This window comes from Synchiropus splendidus, chromosome 10 (assembly GCF_027744825.2).
Source record: "Synchiropus splendidus isolate RoL2022-P1 chromosome 10, RoL_Sspl_1.0, whole genome shotgun sequence".
NCBI lineage: Eukaryota > Metazoa > Chordata > Actinopteri > Syngnathiformes > Callionymidae > Synchiropus > Synchiropus splendidus.
The window spans coordinates 20,932,367-20,954,800 of NC_071343.1; the positions used below are offsets into that span (position 1 = coordinate 20,932,367).

Here is a 22,434-nt window from a genome sequence, read left to right on the forward strand (position 1 = left end):
ACATATGCACCAGCCTCCACTAGGACAGTGTCCTTAGCCGAGTGATGAAGAAAGGTGTTGATGAGACAAGTGCCAACGTGTCTGACAGCTATTGTGATCCTTCATGGCGGTGATCAAGGTTAATGTTGGCCAGCTTCCAGGTCAAATTCAGTTCTAATACTGCATTCATTCTGATATTGCGCCTTTAATAATCCTGCATTTCCCCCTTTTCTTATCTTACTTATATGTATGTGTTTCAGATGTTGAAAGGTTCCTCTACTTAGTGGTTCACCAACATTCTAGCATCTGCATGCTGCTTCAATGGTACTGTGTGACTCAAAGAGCTACTATTAGTTTGGTACACACTTGAATGAATTCATGTTTATTTAAATCCCACACCAAACATGCATACAGCAACAATTCTTGAACTTCTTCAATAACAATTCTTCAACTTTACCTGAGGGATCAAAACAGAGCTGAGAGAAGAATGATTCTTAAAGTTTGTTTTGTCTTCTTTTTTTTCTTTTTCCAGACAGGTTTTGTGTATTTCTTATAGCAGTTCATTTTGATTTCCTGAGTCCTGTGAGTAAACTTAAGTGTAGCTTGATGGATACAGTAATAGCACTCTGATCACATGTGAGTGAATCATGAATGTTTTTGTTTGTGTTGTTACACTTCCTTGCCCATATTTTATGACTTAGATATGGTTTCTGAATGTGTAACTCTCAATCAATCATACTCCTCTTTGCTTGCTTCCTTTGGTGATGCGGCATGAAAAGACACCTTTCTTTTATCATTTTATTATTATTTTGACTTTATTTTTGCCTTTCACACCTGCATTTTCTTGTCTCAATATCCTGATCGCTCGTACTTGGAGCGTTGGCTTTGCGACCGTTCCTGTCCAGTGTCTTTGATGACACTTATACAACAACTGGTTATTATGGCTGATACAAACAAATAAAGCCAAACAAAACTTGCATTGCATTTTATTTTTCATGATATGATATATACTGCGATATTAACACAAACTAACAAGAATTCTCAAAAGATAAATTGAGTAGCATAATTTGTAAACTGTTTTGTGAACTAGTTGTTATTTTAGTTGAAATATGAAATAAAATATCAAAGCCAAAATGGCTGTGTGAGGTTAAGACAATTTAAACTAAACATAGGTTTAGGTGATGTATTAACAACCTGTTCACACTTGTAAAACACCTGCACTGTACTTGGTTTAGTAACCCCTGTGAAACCACACCTGTCCAAGTGCACATCATTTCCCACACGTGCTGCGATTGTATTACTATGTGAAATTCTGTAGAATAATAATTATTCTGTTTTATCAATTTTTACCTGAATTTTTTTTCTCTTCCTCACCAGGTGTATGGTATGTTGATCATGCTGCATCTGTCTGATTGACCAGCAGAAATTCGCTGCCATGGAGAGCACACCAGTTGAAGTGGAAACCAGTTCACCTTCTGGTACTTGCCATTTATGATGACTTGCCAGGTTATTTTGTTAGTGTTTGATGTAATGTGGGAAACCAAGTGACCTACAGAGCAACATCACAAGGCGCACGTCAGAGGCCTCAACAGTAATCCAGATTAATTCTAAACCAATTTGTCGATGCTACCACAAAATGATGACTTATCAATTTGTATGGTATTCTCTCTGTCATTGGCTTGGGCATTTTGGACTGGGGATGCAAGTGTAAAGAAAAACAAGTCTTAGTGCTTTTGTTTTCCATGCTATAATAGTGTGCGACAAGATTATTCATTTGTTTCATTAACTCCAGCAAATGAATTTGCTTTATTGATCAATTAATTCCCAGTATGGTTGGGATTCCATTCCAGCCAGAATGAGAGAACGATCCTACTTGATCTCACTTCAAAACGAAAGAGGTCTCCACAGGACAGAACAGGAAAAGGCCTGTAGAAGGCACAATAGGTGTAACTAACTAACTTCCCTTCCAGGTCAGGAGGCAGTCCCTCAAGGTAATTATTTTTTACCTGATGTATTCAACCGACTGGCCGTAGGTCCACCCATCTAGCTTCATGAGGTCAAACAGGATTAATTCCGACAAACATATGAAGATTTTGTTTGTGCTGCACTTTCTCCACGAGGTTTAACTGGTCCCACCACCTGTATTGCCGGATGTATTCATACAGTGCGTCCATATAAGAGGAATGTGGTTCAGTGCTGTGCACATGCACTTACATCAAAGTAGAATAAATTGCTAGTTTTTTTTTTCTTTTTCATGGTTGCAGCCCATGAATCGCCAACAGTGCTAAATGCAAAACTTGTAGCCGTACATCTGAGGCTGTCGAAAATTGTGCACTTCACAGCCTGGAGGTCTTGTGCTTAGCTGGTGCTTCCTTAGAAGCAACTGGCCTTGCACTTACTGTCACGAATTAGGGATCCACTGGTGTGAGCACCCCACTGCAAACAGTCCAGCACCATTGTCACCTCAAGTAATGAACGATATCCAAATACTGTATTGGAAGAACTGTTACGAGGTGTTCATTCTCTACAGCATCCACAAACTGCTAATTTTCATTCATCCTAGGTTTCAATAAAACTTCACGTATCATATCATTCATATATCACAAATCTAAAACAACATGGAACAGCAAACACAAGCATCAGTTCTATATTGTGGAATATGTGTGGAGTCTTCTGACATGCTGCGGTCACCTTCGGCCCACTTGAAATCCCTGCAGCCGATTCAGTCCGAAATATAGGATCCTTTCTCCATCGTTGTTAATAAGGGCCCAAGCCAAGCGTCAGCGTTTGCGGCTGTTGACCAGTGAGAATGAATGACACAGTTGCCAGTTGCTTATATTGTGTAAACGTGGTCACAATGATGGCCAGCCCTGATTGCCAGCACTTTCATGTCGACTAATGGGTACATTTTGGATTGACAGATCGAGGAATACCCTTGAACTGCAGCCTTGCGTCTCTGCGTCGTCAAGCCTGGGTCCAGAGCAAAGATTCTACCTGGCAAGAGACGCACCCTGAACAGGGCACCCATCAGGCACCCCAGCAGAGTGACAGGGACCCAACAGATGACACACAACGGCCATCAGAAAAAACAAGTGAGGCTGGTTGTCTGTGAACATATATATATGTTTTTTTTTTACCAAGCACAGAGTAAATGTCACTCCTTTTTTTTTTTTTTTGCAGACCCTAAGCCATGCGAACTGAAAACTTGTGTGTTGTGCGTTCTGATGTTTCATTTTCTAATTAAAAGAGTCATATATACATTTTTTGACATTTGATTAGCACTGATTTGTGCTTTTTGTTTGCCTTGCATTGGCTTAGTGTATTTAATTGACTAGTGACTTGCAAATTACAACGTGAGTTGAACAATCTGAACGTGTTTGCTTAAAGGAAATTATGGTACTCATCTTTAATCTTCTCTGTAATCTTCTGAGCATCGTCATCTCTCCCACTTCAAACTCAGCATTTTGTCAGAGATTCCATCTTCAAACTATATACATCATGGCTTCTTTCTTGATTCTTCTGAGCTTCATTCCTCTTCACTTCAGCTTGTACATCCACCTGTAACTCATCTTTACGGTCCTCGAAGACTCTACCCTACCCTTGTCTGTCAGTCTGTTTGCCTTTGCAAATTGGAAGAGACGCCACTGTGTACCTGTCCTGTACAACCCTGGCATACTTGGCTGGTGGTCCTGACATGCTCATTCAGTCCCAAAGTTCCTTAGGAACTCTGTCATTTGCTTTCTCTAATCCCACAAAGACATAGTGCAACTCCTCCTGACTTTCACTGCACGTCTCTAACAACATCCTCAGCCCAAATAACAGATCTGTGATTTATTGTAAAGAACCCAAATGACCATTAGTAGCAATCTCCAATAATATTAACAGGTCATTTAGCTGAACAATTGATGCATCTACCGAGTCCGTGTTTTTGAATTTCTTCATCGATGCCTCATTAGGCCGCCAGAGCTGCTGTCTGGAAGTGTCTTGCCGTCCATCATCATAGGTCCCTAGCGTGAGCGGGTAGTTATGAAAGCTTATCAGTCCAGTCATTCCTAAGCGATGCTCATGGGAACAAATGCCCACAGGTCCAGAAATACCTCAGTAGTGGATTGTTGGTGGAGGGCCACCATGCACCTGCATGGCTATGGTGTCAGGCAAGAGAGTTGGTTGGCCCTCTTGTGGTATGTGAAAGTTTGAAAATGAACTACGAAAAGTATGCAGAATTTCTGATTGGCCACTTTCTTCCACGGTACGTAGCTCAATAGGTAAATTAAGTTAAATTAATGTTGACTCAAAAATGCAGTAAGTATTATGATGACGATGATGATGATGATTGCTTTATGAATTTTTCCCCACTGAAATTTTGGCGACACAAATTCTTCACAAACCAGTGCTCTTCAGCAGGCACTGCCGGTTTCTTCAATGTTGACATCATGCTACCTCGGGATTTCCATCTGCGTTCCTTACGGGGTCTGTCAGCAGAGGCTGGTTGACAATTTTCTTTTGACCACACATAGCAGAGTGGGCTTGGCTGGGATTTCAGCTTTCAAAGGCAAATCGTTTTCTGAGGTGATAGATGATGGATTGATATCACTCCTGTGATCGTGGGTCATCCTCTGGCATAGTACTGCAATAGAATTAGTTGGATGTTGGTTTTTCAATTCAGATTCTTCTCCGTTTCTTCTGCGTCTGCCACTTCTCATTTCCGGTCAGCAAGAGAGCTTGACCCTTTATAGTGGGAGAGTCTTATATTATCCACTGTTTAGTGCCGAATCAGCGTTCAATGGATTCCAATATTATTTCAAAAGACACTCAAATCTCCGGCATGGGTACTCATTGACCACATGGACAGCTCAGTTTTTACCTCATGAAAAACACAGAAAATAAATAACTGTGACAAGTATAGTGCTTTGCAAAAATTGAAAATCTTTCTCTGGTGCATGATGTTAATGTTCTCAATCTCTGTGTCTGTCAGGTCACGTCCCGAACAAGATTGCCAACTGGCTGATCGATTGCAGGTACCGACTTTCTCCACACCATGTCTGTGGTAGGGCCAACCTGCCACCTATATCAGCAATTCTGTATAATGAACAAATGTACATTCTGTTTGAATGAAAAAGCGTTGAGGAGACTCGACTGCACTCTGAGAGTGGAGTAACCCTTTGATACCAGCTCAATAATCTGTATTTATTAATTGATTTAATGGGCACATTTGCTTTAATTAACAATGTTTTCATGAACTGTTGTCTTTGATGTGGCCTCACAGCTGCTTATTTGGGAACGGGGGCTGGCCCCCGAATATACAGATTTTAATCAAGACTACCACAGAATTACTTCAGCCAATCATGGTTATTGCTTATCTGCTGTGTGCTCTACTGTTTCTGTTATTTGTGTAGTTGATGATGATCCTCCACCCTCCACATCCACCTTTCACATCCATCTGCAGCATAGTGAATTAGTGGCCAGAAGGACTCCAAAACAATGCAGAAAGTTGCTTTGTGGTCCCTGAGATGAGGCATTTAAACAAGCCAAGTTGAAATATGGAGCCTGACGCAGTGGCTACTTTGCACAAGCAGAAAGAGAGCACTTGTACCTTCAATGTGAGCAGTGTTTCTGGGTGTGTTCCTATGAATGTTTTGGGGTGGATAACAATTGAAAGCATCCCATGCTCAATTAAACAAGGGCTGTTGTAGATTCATGGGAGCATAACAGAAGCCAGGGACCTCGTGTAGCACAGGTGCGTTAGCAACAAAACATGGCGTAAACAACAGATTTCAAAGAAATGTGTATACATCAAACTTGAACTTAGCGTGGAAACCTGAGTTGCCTCATGCCAACTGCTGGTTCAAGCAACATGGCTTACTCTAGTAACAACATCAACATCATAGATGGTTGAACACTAAAGAATGATAAACTTAAACTTAAGCTTTCCTATAATCGGAACGATTGCTGCACTTAAGTTTCGACAAAGCTCTGTCACATGATATTGCATTTTTGATGCTCCCTTCTCAATGACCACATGTTTGCATTCCACGTCAAGATAGCTTAGTATTTTATCAAAATTAAGCTCATTCCAAACAACCCACATCTCCGAGAGCCAAGTTTAAACAACATTGTGGGTGCACATCTCAGGAACTCTGAACTGCACAGCAGAACCGTCAAAACCACAACAGTCAACATTAAGGAATGGTGTGACACACCAACACACCCACTGACATCACAGCATGTAAGTAAGCAGAGGAGACATTTTAATTCCATCAATATGCAGATCAAATGTGATGCAAATGATCGCAGTTAACTCCACGGTAAAATTTGTGATTGTTAGTAATACTGCGTCTTTCAGAAGTTACAGTCAAACCGTGTTTAACTCTCTCACTTTACCAATAGCTCACGGTGACTTCTTATTGCCTTGAGGATTTCTAACATCATCTGCTATATGATACTGTTTTTATTATTATTATTATTATTATTACATTCATACGGTTACAGAGCAGAGGACATGTCCCTGTAACTTTTCAATACATTTTTCTGATGTTTTGTGATGTGTCTGTGAGAACATGTGGCTCTGCTTGCCACTTGTTGTGATGTCTACCTCTTTTTAAAACATGTGATCACGCAAGATTTCTGGCTTAGAGGATGAGCATCTCGATTAGTGGTGAGGCACGGTCTTTATGTGTTTGATGGGAGTATTGGTGCACACCTCAGACATAACAAAGCAGACTTTTTATCTTCATGCTTGTGGCCTCTGATTGACTTAATTTTTTTTTTTTTAAGATTTTGAAAATCCTTGTGTTTGTAGCCCCTTTAAATATACACTATAGGCCCACATGCTGCTGTAACTGAAACTGTTGTCTAGAGAAGGTCATCTTAGCAATAAGTAACTACCGCCCAGAAATAAAATGTTATTATGAGAACCAATAGTGGCAGAATCCGGATGTGAGGCTGTCGGAAAGCTTGGAGCAGCTGAGGAAATGGAAGAGCTTCTTCAGATGAATCAACCCTGTTATCATATGCCTGCAGAAAGAGTTGCTGTCACTCACTTACCAGTGACATCTGCCGCAACCTGGTATATAGACCAGAAAAAAACGTCGACATCATTGAACAGTTCCGCCAAATAAACCTTCTGAACATCTATCTTTTTCAGTGTGTTGGAAAAATTGCTGTCAAAGTATCTAAAACTAAACCATTTTATTCACCCATCAATCCAAAAGCCTGATATTGCAGAATTTTCAGGTTGCCTTGAATATCACCCTGGCATATGATGTCAAATCCAAGCTTCTTGTTTTGTTCCTTGATGTGGCCAACACCTGCCTTTGAATTCCACCCAGTGCCGAGGGCATTGATAAATCTGCTCAAACACCACTTGCAGGGCCTGCAGTTTTGCCTTACTAAATGAGACTTCACCACATCACGTCTGTCAGAAGTAGGTATTATTGCAGAGTGCACCAGCTCCCCCTTGGCTTTTACATTGTATGTGGGTGTTCACCAATGTAGAAAAAATGGAACAGATGATACACATGCAGCTGAAACAGTGGCTTGGAGTTCCATGGTGTCGAAGCTCCAAGGGACTGTACAGAAATGTCAAATTACTAGTTGCAGGAATTCAAATGCTCCAAAGCAAGGCTGTTCATGATTTGTCTTGCGAACAATTACAAGAACAGTATTTTTAACAAATTACCAGTTTAGTAATTTAGGTTACAGTTGTCCAAATTAATTTGGAAACCAAAAAATATATATTAGGTATGTATATATAACTAATTTGTTACAAATTACTAAATAATTCAGGACTTTTACTAATACTGAAAACATTATTATTATTATTATTATTATTATTATTATTATTATTATTATTATTAACAAATTATTAAAACGTTTCCCCTCCAAACTGTTCTCACAAGTTGGCAGTGGAATATGTAGGAGCAAGGAAATTTCACGACTGGATGTGTTGCACAGGCAGCATCCTATGACAGTTACACGCCGGAATTCACTGACCTCCTTCATTTGGATGGGTGAACAAATGCTTTTGGTAATACAGTGTATATACCATTACAGATTGAAGCAAGTAGATATGTGGATGCAGGTATACATAGTTAGCAGTCCTAGTTATGTGTTATATATTCAGAGTGGACAATAGCTCATTATCTCTAAAAGGTCTTTCCTTTTTCTTTCTGAAGTTCCATCGTAAAAGTAATAATTTCAAAGGTGTGGATGGTTTGGACCACCCTGCGAATGAGGGCCGTTGTGGCTTGATTCCTCTGGAGGATTATTTTTTTGACTGCTGATTATTGCAAATGCCCAGTTGGAAGCACTTGACAGATTTTTTCCAGGTTTTTACCATATGCCTTGGTTACCAGATCTGTTACAAACATGTTGCAGAAAAGGACAAGATTAGAACTTGTGTGTATAGTCAGCAAGGTCTGAGCCATAGCCCTTGCAGCATTTTACCTGTGTGTGTAACCATATGGAGTGATTTAAAAAAAGAAACAAAAAAACAAACAGAAAGGGTAATGTTTTTTCCTGCAGAAGTCTCTCCAGTGAGAGTTGGTGCTTGTGTCTGCCATATTTGCCTCCGTTACCCATTGGTCACAAGCATATTTTGTTGAGTTTTGGTTCAGTGCCGTCTAGCTCTTGTGTAATTGACAGATTATGGATTTAATATTTTTATGTGATTAAGCATCAAACAGATATTTGTAATTTTTTAGGCAAGTCTTAAAAAATGGAATGTCTGATCTTACTCATGTAAAAGTGATTTCTCAAGAAATTAAACCAAGTTCATTTAACTGACATGTTGTCATGAAGTTGCCTATTGATGCTAATTTGTGGGCAGTTGTGCAGCCCCCCTCATGTGTTGCTGGAAGGTAGCACAGATCGTACACAGGGTAGAATAGTAGTCCTGATCCTTCGTGCTTTATTTGTTTCCAGTGTCCTCAAAGAGAATTCATCTCACCTGTTTCCCTGTTCATTTTTCTGGGCAATCCAAGAGTCTTTAATTCTTCCTGTGGTTCTAACAACTTCTTTGATTTTTTTTTTTGATTGTCCCTTAGAAAAGCCCTCTCATAGTTTGACTGGTGTAGCTTCCCCCCATTATGTACCAAAAATTCTTTAAGGTCACTGATTCATTAAGTACAGTATTTTGTATCCGCTGTGTTTTTTACTCTTATGCTTATCCCTTGTCACGGTTGTTATGAAAGGTGTTGCCACTTGTGCGGCCCCTCTTTTGAAAAGTAAAGTGATAATAATAATAATAAAATAGTAATAATTAAAAAAAAACAAAACATGGATAATAAAACAATATCAGTCAGGCTGCATCCCACAATGGGTACAACACAATACATCACATATTTGCAAAGGTGAGGAGTTTTAATATATTTCAGTCAAATATACATGAGTGGCAATTGTAGAAATAAAATCACCTGTCATCAGCAGCACGCTGTCCCTGTCACGGTCCTGTGATGGGTAAACAGGAATGGTTAAACAACAGATTTATCTGGACTGTCCGACCCAGTTCTCATGTTTGCTCTATTTGATCACTTTCTTGGCTGTCTGTGGTGTCAAGTTTCAAGTCATGCTGTTTGTCATGTCTGTGTGCCAGCATTTCTGTCGTCATGGTGACGCTTCAGTGAAAGGAGTGTTTTTAAGCCGCCATATAACTTTTTACGTTTACTGCATCCACTTAGTTTGTCATCAGCTGACTTCTAGGGTGAACGAACAGATGTACTCTAGTTTGCAGTGGTGCGCAGAGTCACTCTGCCTCTGGGATACCACCAATATGAGCTGTGGCTCACTGTCTAACTAAAATGAAAGTGTCCACTCTCGGTGGAAGGCAGGTTGGCGGAAGTCAAGAGTGCGGCCAAGTTTTACAATCAGAGCCAGGTATGACCTGCTATCTTACTTCTTCTTTGATCGGCTGATCATGATGATGTCATAAATGCCCACTTTGGCAACAGCTGATCAATCGCTGCATCCCTAGATGAGAGCAGACAGGAATTTGTTGATTGGCTTCATGGCGGTTGTTCTTGTTCTTCTGCTTTTTGGTCTTGTACTTCTTGTTCTTCTGCTCCACCTGCTCCTGTTTATACATGCAATGCTATTAATAACTTTTTTCTACATCCTTTTCTTTTAAATATCAAAATCCATCCCCAATATGTCAAGCAAGCCAAATGTTAACTCTGAGGGATTATCATTGCTATTGGCTACGCCGCAAAGCAAATAGGTCTGAATGAGTTTGTCTTTTGACTAGATCCCTATCAAAAAGGGTTTAGGCTTTAGACAGATTATCCAATTGCTAAATAGTAGCCGTGTGTCCAGGTCCACACACGGTGGGAGGAAGCCACTGCATTGAGCAAGATGCATCTACATTCACTGAAGCACATGCTAAAATTCAGAAGGTTTTAATGGACAAATACATAAACATGTAACATTGTCTTATGAAGAAACACTGTAGACACGTCAGACAACAGGTGGTTTTTCTATGTTGGTACTTGCAGTAAATCTGCTTGTGTGTTTTCAGAATCAGAAACCTAAGACTTGATGATGGCGCTGTAGAACTGCAACAGCAAATTAGCTGGCAGTTGTAGTTTCCTCTGGTGCAAGAAGAAGAAAATTCTCTGCTTGGCCTTCCATTTGAAAGGCTTTGGTCCTTTGTGATGGTGGTTCAGAGGAAGCGGAAGAATCCACAGTGGAAATGGGTGAGCCTAGGCAGCCATCATGAGGAGGATGGATGGAACTGTGACTCTCCAGAAGTCCATGATTATCTCCATTGTCTTCTGGGCGTTCAGCTCCAGGTTGTTGTGGCTGCACCTGGACACCAGCCGCTCCACCTACCTACTGTAAGTGGACTCATATCCAGCCCAGATGTGCCCGATGATGTGGAAAAGGCAATAATACAAACAAGCTGGTGGCTGGAGGTGCAGCAGTTCCTGAACAGGGAAAAGAGCCATGGAGAGAGTACGAGGCCCTGAGGAGACCCCACGTTGAGGGTCTGAGTGTCTGAGACAATAGTGCCTAGGCGACCAAGAGGAATCTTGCCTGGAAACAGCTGAGAGAATTGTATTGAAAGCGGAGCTGAAGTCCACTAAAGGGGATCACTGTGGAATCCAGGTGCTCCAGACCAAAGTGAAGAGCCAGGTTAACTGCATCATCTACAGATCTGTAGGCAAACTGCAATGAGTCCAGGTGCCACCAGTCTGTCGTTATTCAGCCTTATGATCCTTGGTTTCTTTGGGACAGGAACAATAGTGAAGGTTTTAAAGCAGGCTGGAACATGACAAGGATCCATTGAAGATGTCCGTGAACACTGGGGCCAGATCAGTGGCACAATGCTTTAGGATGGCAGGGGAAACTCTGTCCGGACATGCAGCTCCCTGAACTGGGAAGCTCCTCACTCAGATTCGCCTTGTTGAAGTCACCAAGCACAATAACAGGGAAGTCCGGAAAAGTTTGCTCCACATGCAGAACCTGGTCCGCTGGCACGCGCTGAGCCTCATGAACGTCTGCACTCGGCGGGACATACATGGCAGCCAGAATGAATGAAGTGAACTCATGCGGGGAGTAAAATGACTTACAGTTCCCTATTAGATATTCCAGTGAGGGAGAGCAGTGTTGTAAAGTCACTGACACATCGGTATGCCAATGATCGTTTATGTAGAAACATAAATAACTTTTTAAAACGACTGAATTTTCAACTGTGTTGGGCTCAAGATCTCCATGGGTAGTCAACTGCACCAAATCAGCCCAGAAAGGCCTTAACTGCAGATGGATAGTTTCAGTGTTGTTCCAATCGAAGCTCTTTGTTCTTTCCAGGACTCCTCTGGGAGCCTCACTTGATGACCAAACTGCATCCCCCAGCAAAGGTATTCCACTCACTGAAATTGCAATCGATGTTTGCATGTAACGTCACACGTCATTGTTGTGACTCAACAGTAGTGTCCCATTGTGTGAAAGCAGGAGCACAGAGGAATGGCAGCTTTGAGGATGACCTGTCGCTGGGCGCAGAAGGTGAGTCCATCATTGTACGAATATACTGGGTTAAAGTGAGGCTGCAAGTTATTGTTAATAGCCTCTCACCAAGATTCTGCTATTCTGAAGTAATGTGCTCACCTTCCTATTTAAGAATGTGATCTGTCTGTGTGGGTTTTAAATGTAGTGGTTTCTATGGCAGTTGAATTACTCTCATTACTTTAAAAGTGCTTTGTGCTTCAATGCCTTTTCATAATGAATCATGAAATATTTTGTTGGTGTCAATAGAATAGCTCTGATTATGAAAGTGTGAAAATGGATAGAAAAATCTGAGCACATTCAAAACTGCTGTTTAGATGTGTGCCTTGAAAAACGAAACTTTCACCCGTAAACAGTAATAGGTACAGATTAAATGCACCACATGCCTCGGAGTTGTGCGAGGCATGAAGGCCTCTTCGTGTTTGGCTTTCTTGTTTTGCTGTCATGTCAAGTGTTTTCTCTAATCTCTCCAAGTCATAAATCAAAAGGTTGTTTTCCTGCAACTCCTGTCTTTTGTAGCAGGAACATGACCTGCTTCTTCACAGCTGTGAGGGCTCCTGACTTGTGGCTTTGATGGCTATTGTGCTCAACAATAGTTTTTGATAACTTAATGTGTTGGCAGTGTGCCTTGACATGCTGAGAAGCTGAGAGTGAATTGATGCTAATGAGTTTAATGGACTGAGGCAAAAAAAAAAATCTGCTTTTGCTTGCACACACGTTGTGTTGATCCAAGACAGGACAAGCTGGGGCAACATGTAGGAATTCTGCCTTTTAGTTTAGTCATTTTTTGTGATCACAACCAAAGGCACATGTAGTTATTTAAATGATTTGGCTTTCACATTGAAATGCATACGTGAAGACCTTTTATTTGGCACCAAATATATTCTGTGTACTGTAATTATTATAATTGGAGACTCTAAATCATCTTAAGTACTTTCTTGATAATAAGCAGCAAACAATTGCCGATAATGATATGGAAACATGCAAATTATGATGAAGCTGACGCTAAACTTCAAACATCTCTGGGTACTGCAAGTTCAAATGAAGGATTTGAGGGCTCTTTCCATCACAAATGAAGCATCAGCAAGAGACAATTTTTTTCAAGCTGCTGTCAGTTCTACTTCCTGGTCTGTCGACAGGAAGTACGTTATTACTTTTTATTAAATCACAAGTCAGAATCAACTTCTTTTAAACAACTTTTCTAAGTTTGTGGTTAGATACAAAGAGATGCACTGCCACATACAGGACTGGCATGTGCATGCAACGCTTACAACAAGTGTAAAGTTGTGTGTTGATGTTATGTGTAAAAATCATAACATCTTGTGAATTGAGAATTTGCGCACCCAACATCTCATCAACATTTTTGGTAACAATTAAAATGCTGTAACCTTAACAATTACTCCCTTGCAGTCTTACTCACAATTTAGTTGTTGTCTGAGTTCTGACCTCTATGAGTGTATCATCCTTTGCCCAGAGTCTAGTGGCGTAAAGAAGGCTTTAGGATGTTTTGTCGGCTCTGATCCACGTGGATCATGACAATGACAGCTACAATTGGGACAGGATGGCGGTAGATTACAGCATTCATCTCAAACTGTGGGGAGAAAATGAATAGGTTCTACCTGAATAGCATGGAGGTGAATAGTGAGTTAGGTCATGATGTTCGTCAAAGTAATTGAATTAGCCGAAGCTGGCTGGTTGCTGTCTCTAAAACCAGCTTTATTCAGGTGAAGAAAAAATGTGTCTCACAAGACATGTCCTGACAGCTTCCTCTCATCAGGAAATGATGGTTTAAATCAATAACTTGTTTCTTTTTTTTAAGTACAGCTTGTTATTTATTACCAGCTTCTTCACACAAAAAATGATCGTGATAACATTGCGAGCAATGGCTTTTAGCAAATGCATTCACGCGCTTGTAATAAGACGTATTGAAACAAGAGATGCAATAAGAGAACACAGAAACAAAATAAGTGTGTGTTGCTTCATTTTCAGTTAGGTATGTGTGCATTAACTCAGAAGCAAACAGTACAAAGTTCCCATTAAAAAAGTCATATAGTAAATATATTTTTCAAAGCGGTTTTATTTCTATATATATATTATCACTGTCCAAAAGTCCCAAGATTCAACTGTATTCATGCCTTAATAAGGTTGCCAGTCATATGTGCATGTACACTTTTACTTTTGACATTCCGAGACCTTCCAACAGCTGAAGAGAATGACTAGAGTAACCCCTGAATATCGGACTATTGTAGCAAGTGATGAAATAACTATGCTTGCACATGTAACTTAATATATTTCAGTCTGTAATCAGCGTTGTGCACAGTAAACAACAATAGGATGGCTACTCTGGCATGGTTCTTGTGTAATGTCTCGAACATTTTTTGAATGGTTGAAGACTTGAATCAAATCTTCTTAAGTTAAGAGAATAATACGCACAGGTTTTCAAATCTAAGTAGGTTGGTGTAGTTGTGCACTATTCTTCATCCTTTTCTTAACGAAATGTATGTCGGTCCACAGCGAATCAACTGCATTGCACCAACAAGAAGCTTGGATCCTGGTGAGTCTGATGTTGCCATCTCTTGAAAAGGTATGTGATTAATTTTTTATATATATATTTTTTTTATAGTTCCAGTCTTTCTCTTGCGGCTGATGAGAAGAGAAGTCAATTCAAAGAAAGGGGAAGGAGCATGAACTCAACAGGATCTGGGAAGAGCAGCACAGTATCCAGGTGAGAAGGAGGTGCATGAGATTGGTGGAGGGAATCCGCTGCAGCTACTGGAAAAAGAGCGTTTCCAACCGGTAATTTCGGCATTATAATTACCGGTGTAATCTTACGATTATCCACATCCCCACTCGCGACACTCACGGCATGGAAGCGTGTTGTTATTAATGACCAGAAGATACACCGATAGGTTCCACAATTTGTTGTTTACAAAAACCAGTCATAGTTTTTAATCGGAGGAGCATTTTGGCACGAAGGCCGCCTCCCGCTCCCCTGTGCCATTCTGCGAACTGCCTCAGGAATGAAGGATCATACAGCCCTTGGCGAATGTGAGCAAAATAGTATAGCAGGGAAAGGAATTCATGTGGTTCTATTTAATCAATCGGCAAGCCTTTTTGTATAAGCCTGAACAGGACTAAGCGGTGGTTAACTGAAGATGTATGTATGCATGTACATTATATTACCAAAAGTGTTTGCTCACCTTCCTTGACTCACATATGAACTTTAGTGCAATCCCATTCCTAATCCATAAGGTTCAAAATGATGCCGGTCCACCTTTTTCAGCTATTACAGCTCTTCTGGGAAGGCTGTTCACGAGGCTAAGGGGTGTGTTTTGACCATTCTTCCAAAAGGCCCACTCTAAACTGTTCCCACAAGGTTGGGAACATGGAGTTGTCCAAAACATTTTGGTATCCTGAAGCATTCAAAGTTCCTTTCTCTGGAATTTAGGTGCCACGCCCAACTCCTTAGAAACAACCCCACAGCATAATTCCTGCTGCACCTAATTTCACACTTGGCACAATGCAGTCCGAAATGTACCGTTCTCCTGGGAACCTCCAAACCCAGACTGGTCTATCAGATTGCTAGATGGAAAAGCGTGAAGAAGGCGTCTCCACTGCTGTATAGTCCAGTGGCAGCCTGCTTTACACCACTGCATCCGGTGCTTTGCATTGCATTTGGTGATGTATGGCTTGGATGCAGCTGCTCGGCCATGGAAAGCCATTCCATGAAGCTCTCTGTGTACTGTACTTGGGCTGATCTGAAGGCCACATGAAGTTTGGAGCTCGGTACCAATTGACTGTGCAGAAAGTTGGCAACGTCTTTGCACTATGTGCCTCAGCATCCGCTGACCCCTCTCTGTCAGTTAACATGGCTTACAGTACCACTTTGTGGCTGAGTTGCCTTTGTTCCCAAACTATTCTTATGTTCTTATAATGAGGCTGAAATTTGACTGTGGAATATTTAGGAGCAAGGAAATTTCACGACTGGATTTGTTGCAAACATGGCATCCTATGACAGTTCCACGCTGGAATTGACTGAGCTCCTGAGAGCAGCCCATTCTTACACTGTTTGTCAAAAAAGTTTGCAGGTCTAGCTGCTTGATTTGATACACCTGTGGCCAGGCCAAGTGATTAGGACTCCTGATTCTGAGCGAATACATTTGATAATATAGTGTATTTAGAGGCCTAATATGCATTTCATGAAATTACATCTGTCTGTTCAGTCTGTTTAAAGTTTTCCAAATGAATGGCCATTTCACTTTACACACTCAGTAATCAGTAGTCGAGGTGTTTTCAATCTTTTCCTTGCATAATAAAGGTTCCTCATTTTTTTCTTCATTCATAGATTCTTGTGGAAAAACCTTACTCTCTCATCTGTTCCATGCATTAAATGTTAAAGTCCTCTCAACTTATCACAACACTTCAGGGTGATGCATGTTAGCCACTAGGCCACTGAGAAGTCACATACAAATGAGCTCTGAACATGGATGATATAGAGTATGTTTGTGAAAATCGACAAAGTTTCTTATTTTGGTGACAACAACAATAATAGTGCGTTTGCAATGTCCCTTCATGAATGGCTTCAGCACGCCCAGTAAATGTCTGCATGTGCCTGTGGGAGGGTAACTTTGGTTTTCTGTGTCGTATCGTTGAAATCATGGGTTGTCGGGTGTGTTTTAGCAGGGTGTGTGTTGGCAACGTTATTGAGCCTCGTGTGTAGACGTGCTTTGTCGATTGATATTAATAATTGTTGCTATGGTTTGCGGGGTAAGGGGCATTGGAGCAATAGACTTGTATTGAATCTTTTTTTGGCTCAAAGATTGCTACATTTTTTTCCTCACATTTACTCTGAAAAGGGGTAGGGGGAACTAGATTCACTTTTTTTTTTTTTACAATAAAATGCGAATCAAGTCTAAGCATGGTTAATTATTATGAATATTTTCTGACTCCACCTTACTTTTCATGCCAGAGAATTCTTTCAGTTTGCCTCTAAAACTGTGGTAATAAAACAAAATTTATCAACTCCTGCGTGAAAATCTCTTCGTCAGTTATTCATTTTCTTCATATATTACCTTTCCTTATGCAAAAATATACATCAAAATATACATATATTTTATTTGTTCTTTGTGTAATTCTATTTGTCATTATTATTATTATTATTATTAGTAGTAGTAGTAGTATTATTATATAACATGTTGTGATCAGTCCTATAATCCTATGTGGATTTCATGAACGAGCATTCATGATGTCAGGACTAATGATAATAGTGTAATGAGATGCATTGGCTAAAGGAATCGGCACCATATTTGTTATTTTTATTTTTAGAAGTATGTCACTCACAATAGTAATAGATGACCATCATTCTTTTGAGACTTGAGAATACATTAAGATGACATTTTATCTTGTGTTTAGATGAACTCTTACCATCTAAAATCAGGTCCCTTTTGATCTTGGTTTAAAACAGCGTATAAATGAAGGGATACAGTTCTCCAAAAAGAGATCAGAAGATATTAAGAAACGATGGGGAAAAAGGAGGCAAGGATCATCACAAATTGAGAGCTAGAAGAGAATCATTTGACTACAATGGTTGTAAACCGGCTCAAATACATGGCAACTGTGCCAAGTTTTTGGCCAGCCATCCACAGTCACATAAATATTTTTCCCAGTCAAAATCCAACCTGAATGCTCCACAGCACACATGTCTATTGTTGTATAAAATAAAAAGATGTGAAATGAATCAATAGGATTTTGCTGTTAATTTTTCTTTTTTTTAATGGGCTCCCTATCTTTCATGCTGCTTCACTCTTTCTAGATGGTGCTGTGGGTGTGTGACGCTAAGTCACTCCTGAGATCTTCAGCTAATAAAGCAATCTCACCTACTAACATATGTGTCTGTCAAGCACTAACCAGAGGTCTCTATTTTCTCAGTGTTTGGAATGTGATTGAAGACTCTGTGGAGCAGCCAGAGGAGACCTTAATGAGCCTCGGGTTAGGGTGACTAACTAACCCCTTGCTCGCCTACTCACCGGATACTAATGCTGACCCATTTAAAGATCCAATGACTGACTCAGCCTGTCTTTGTATGCAGTGTCTCGGAGCTGCTGGACCTGTACGAAGAAGATCCAGAGGAGATCCTTTTAAATCTGGGCTTTGGTCGAGATGAACCTGACCTCTCCACCAAGGTTCCTTCACGGTTTCTCAACAGCGCCTCATCTGCACGTGGTATCGACGTCAAGGTAGTGATGGAGAGGATGACGATTTGGTTTCTAAAAGCAGATGCGGATTTTTTGTTGTCATTTGTACATCTTAAGCTGTGGCCCTCCCTCATGCTTCTAGGCTCTCCCATGCTCATTTGGACCAAGAATCTGTAATGCCATATTGGCCCCACTGACTGTTCCGTTTCACTCCACCTTGGCTAAGAATAGAAACTTGGTGATTGGACTATAGCTATTGGGGTCATTGATGTCAAGGTTTCTTTACGAGAAGATTGCATGTTTAAAAGTTGAGAGAGAGACTGAGTAACGGTTGATAAAATTCTGGGCTCAACAACATCTCTCAAATCTCTTTTAAGAACTGTCTGCGAAGGATGTGCTTGGCCTCATATGAGAGATTCGGTCGGTTAGTTGAGTCAGTTAAATAGTTTGGAATGTGGTAGGTGCGGATCTCATTGATGTTGAAGCAAAGATGTTCTGAGGGGTTAAATTGTTCTGTTTTGATGACCTAATTGACTAAAAGGTCAGTAATTCTTCACAAATTTTGGGAGTGGCTGGTGTTTGTTATGGAGTTGACTGTGTGACCTGGACAAGCACTCTAGGATTGGAGTTGTTTGAGATAAGACATGAGACTCATGGGTTATTTTAGCTTCCTCAACAGCCAGTTTGTAGTTCTTTCCAAACTCCATCCAAAGCTGGTGAAATACTTCAGCAACATTTTTTCCATGTTCTTTCGATTTTATATTTGTTTATCCAGGTTTGGGGATTTTTTTGTTTTTAGTTCTGTGGGAAGCAGCAGTGGCTAATGCAAGAAGACAAATGCTGTGTAATTCTTCTATGTATGGCTGCATGATCAGCAGATAAGATTACACATAAATGTCTTTTTTATGTATTTATGGCCTGCATCTGTATTGTCATCATAGAGAACATCATCTCTGTTACCTTACAATTCAGGAAAATAGACACATGGTGAACAAAATCCTTTATCTCATGGCACTGCCATTACATGCTCTGCCATGATATTTATCCAACATATCAATTGCCGGTGGGTGTACTCCGTACGACCAAATTCAATTACAGTTTGTGTCAATTCCGGACCACACCATGGATTGCAGAGATTTAGTTTAGAGCTCAATGTGCAAGAACTCAATATAATATGTAATATAATATTCAAAACTCAATGTAACTGGCTGCATAAGCAACCTGTCCATTTGCTCGACAAGTACCTTTAAAGTATTTCTGTCTGCTTTCCTTATCTATGCTGTTGCGCGTCGCCTGCGTTCCTCTGTCTTCTGGAAATACGTTTTCAGTGCTCTTAACAAAATGTACCACCAGCTGTCCTCGGCATTTCTGACCTCAGCTCCATTCCTGACCAATACTCCCTCATCTGGCCTGTTCACTTCACCTACATGGCTGTTGATGTCCACTCCTATCACAATTCTCTCCCTCTGGGGAAACCTGTCTATGACCTCAGTCTCTATCTCTTAGAGGGGAGAATGTCAATGCACTTTTTAATCCTTAAATGCCGTATCAACCCTTCCAACCACCATACTCCCTGTTTCACTTGCAGGTGTACCTCGGAGCTCAGATGCAGCGGTTGGAGGTGGAGAACCCCAACTACGCTCTAACTAGTAAGTCTCCCTGCTTCATCAGATATATTCGGAGTGTTACACACAAAGGCGTGTTTGTCCCCTGCTTTTTCATGCTGATGCGTGTGTGTGGCCACAACACAGTCACAGGCACACACCACTAACATCACGGTCAAGTTTGTAATGCCAGGGTAATTTTGGCTCTTGAATAGACATTTTGCTTCAATTCTGATAGTTTCCGCTATCTGAGCTTTTGTCTGACGTCCCAGAACCAGTTGACTGCTTATCTTGATCTGAAATTTTCGGTGTGTAGATGTTAAGTGCAGCCCACCCAGGTTTGGTTGAACCAAATATAAACACCCATTCTAAGTCTCTCAGCTGAGACTTTTCTATCTGACAGTTTCATCGTCTAATCTTGTTCCAGGGTTTTCATCTTTTGTGCATTGAGACCAATTACATAAAACCAAATCACCTTTTTTTAAAAGTAGAAGTCTTGAACTGGAACAATTATTCAATTATTAACAAAACAAACAATTATTAATAAATTAATTAATTATAATAAACAATTACTATATAATAATCAAATTTGCACTTGACATTCGAAGGGCTAACTGAACGAAACAGCATTTTGTCTGTGGTGGCCTCTTGTAAAACTCCTTTCAGCCTCATCCATAAGCTTCCAACGACAGAACTATGTTATGTATTTAAATCAAATGAGACAACTTGTCAGAACGGCATTCCCCAAGCCGACTGACTCGCATCTGATTAGAGCTCGTGAGCTTTTAACTCACTTCTTTTTTCCGAGTACTTTTCCTTGACTTATGCCAGAGCAACACCAGAAAGTGTTTGCCTCCTTTCCTTATTTCTTAGTATGTTTGTCATTATGACACTAAATATTCCAGCTAATCAAACAAGTGAAAATTTAAGGTAAAGATAATACTTTTTTGATTCCTTCCACTGTGCAAAGTTTGTACCTGTCAAATATGATTACATGCCAAATCATGTTCTGTTGTTCCACCTTTTCCAGCTACAATATGTGCCCTTGCCTATCTACAAAACAGATGAGATCTGAAATTGTAATTGTATGTTGCACGGCTTGGTCGTAAACCTTTCTGTGCCGTTGTCTCCCAGAGCCAACATGAATGCTCGAGTTGCCCCATGTACAACTTTAACCATTCCATTGTATCAGAGATGATGCGAAACCGATGTCTTGAACAGCCTTGAAAAATGTTTGACTGCTTTTAATGTCCTTTTCAGGTCGTTTCCGTCAGCTGGAGGTCTTGACCACAGTTGCAAATGAGTTCTTCCAGCTCTACAGTCAGGTATCTGGTCAGTCTGTTCAGTGCATCAACAGCAAAGATCAAGGTAATTGCATCCACTTCCCAGTTGCAAACAATGTTCTGAGCCTTTCACATTACAACATGACACCGGACTTAGTATCCGAGGCCAGATGCATCGGTGACACTGGTCAAATTTGTTTAATTTTGTGAGGGATGGGCCATACTCAGTACCCAATAGCTTACTGGGGCGTGAATGTTACTTGACTATGTTTGTAAGACAAGATAATTGAGACATTTATCATCTATACATCGTATCTGAGGGAAAATAAATCTTATTCGGTAGTTCCAGTAAGATCACACTTTTAGAATGCATGTTAACACCTTTTTCTGACCGGGAGAGAAATATGTGTCATTCGAAATAGAAGATTTACAATGTTTTAAATGTTATCAACCCCAAAGCCTCTAGTTGGAGCCAGGTATTATTCACAATAAATTTCACTATACATCTGTCTTTACCCAGGAAGTATGGGATTGATATAAAAAAATGGTCTGGTGTGAATGTGGATTAAAAAAAAAAACGTGTTAACGTGTTTTGTTTTGTGAGCAACTGACCTGCTGATTTCTTTCAGCAGAAGAAAAAAAAGAAGGCGGTAAAGAAGCATCACCACCACCGCTGAAGAAGAGCAAGTCAGCTCTCAATGCTGCCAAACTACTCAAGAAAACAATCACTAAACATAACCTGCTAGGAGGCACAACTCAGTCCCCTGTCTCTTGCCCGCCCGTCAAGCACACGCAGCTGAATGGTGAACAAAAGCACACCAACGCTTTGGCTAACACGGGTTCAGAAGTGGAGAAGACGGGTGGAGATGCCAACCATCAGTGTGATCCTGTCGCACAGAAGCACCTTGCTAGAAAGCGAGACAACTCTGTGCTTGCCACAGTCATGGAGGAAAGCGCTGGAGTTGTTGATGACAGGTCATGATCACCTTTTGTGTTGTCTCTCATCTTGTGTATGCGTCACAGTTTGTCTGCCTATTATCAATACAACATGCAATACACTATGTGGTTTCTGCAGTCTAACCCTGTTTCCTAGAACGATTCGTTGGTTCTGTACACTACTTGCAATTTTAGTAATTTTGGTGTGACTGCGCCGTCTATAATAAATACATACATAATTAGAATCAGCAGAGAACAGAGTATGCTGCTATAAAAACAGCACAGGATACAGAATAACACAAGACAACTACACAAGAGAATAAAATGCAATATTGCACAGGGTATTGAACAGTACCCTGTTCTTACTCACTCTCTTTTCCTAAGATATAATAGAACAAGGCAGAAATTCACACAATATTTTATAAATACTAAAATGGAAAA

The 22,434-nt window shown here is 40.5% G+C and overlaps 1 protein-coding gene across 1 annotated transcript in view; it reads left to right on the forward strand.

Annotated features, from left to right (window-relative positions):
- The window catches only part of itprid2 (ITPR interacting domain containing 2), a 42,187-nt gene that overhangs the window by 5,932 nt on the left and 13,821 nt on the right, over positions 1 to 22,434 (forward strand). Inside the window, exons 2-12 of the mRNA XM_053877452.1 lie at positions 1,357 to 1,457; positions 2,901 to 3,071; positions 4,955 to 4,997; positions 11,782 to 11,831; positions 11,902 to 11,976; positions 14,491 to 14,530; positions 14,600 to 14,701; positions 18,065 to 18,212; positions 19,759 to 19,819; positions 21,035 to 21,142; positions 21,687 to 22,032. Coding sequence (XP_053733427.1) covers positions 1,415 to 1,457; positions 2,901 to 3,071; positions 4,955 to 4,997; positions 11,782 to 11,831; positions 11,902 to 11,976; positions 14,491 to 14,530; positions 14,600 to 14,701; positions 18,065 to 18,212; positions 19,759 to 19,819; positions 21,035 to 21,142; positions 21,687 to 22,032 — 1,187 coding nt within the window. The 5' untranslated portion in view covers positions 1,357 to 1,414. The remainder of the gene's footprint in view (positions 1 to 1,356; positions 1,458 to 2,900; positions 3,072 to 4,954; positions 4,998 to 11,781; positions 11,832 to 11,901; positions 11,977 to 14,490; positions 14,531 to 14,599; positions 14,702 to 18,064; positions 18,213 to 19,758; positions 19,820 to 21,034; positions 21,143 to 21,686; positions 22,033 to 22,434) is intronic.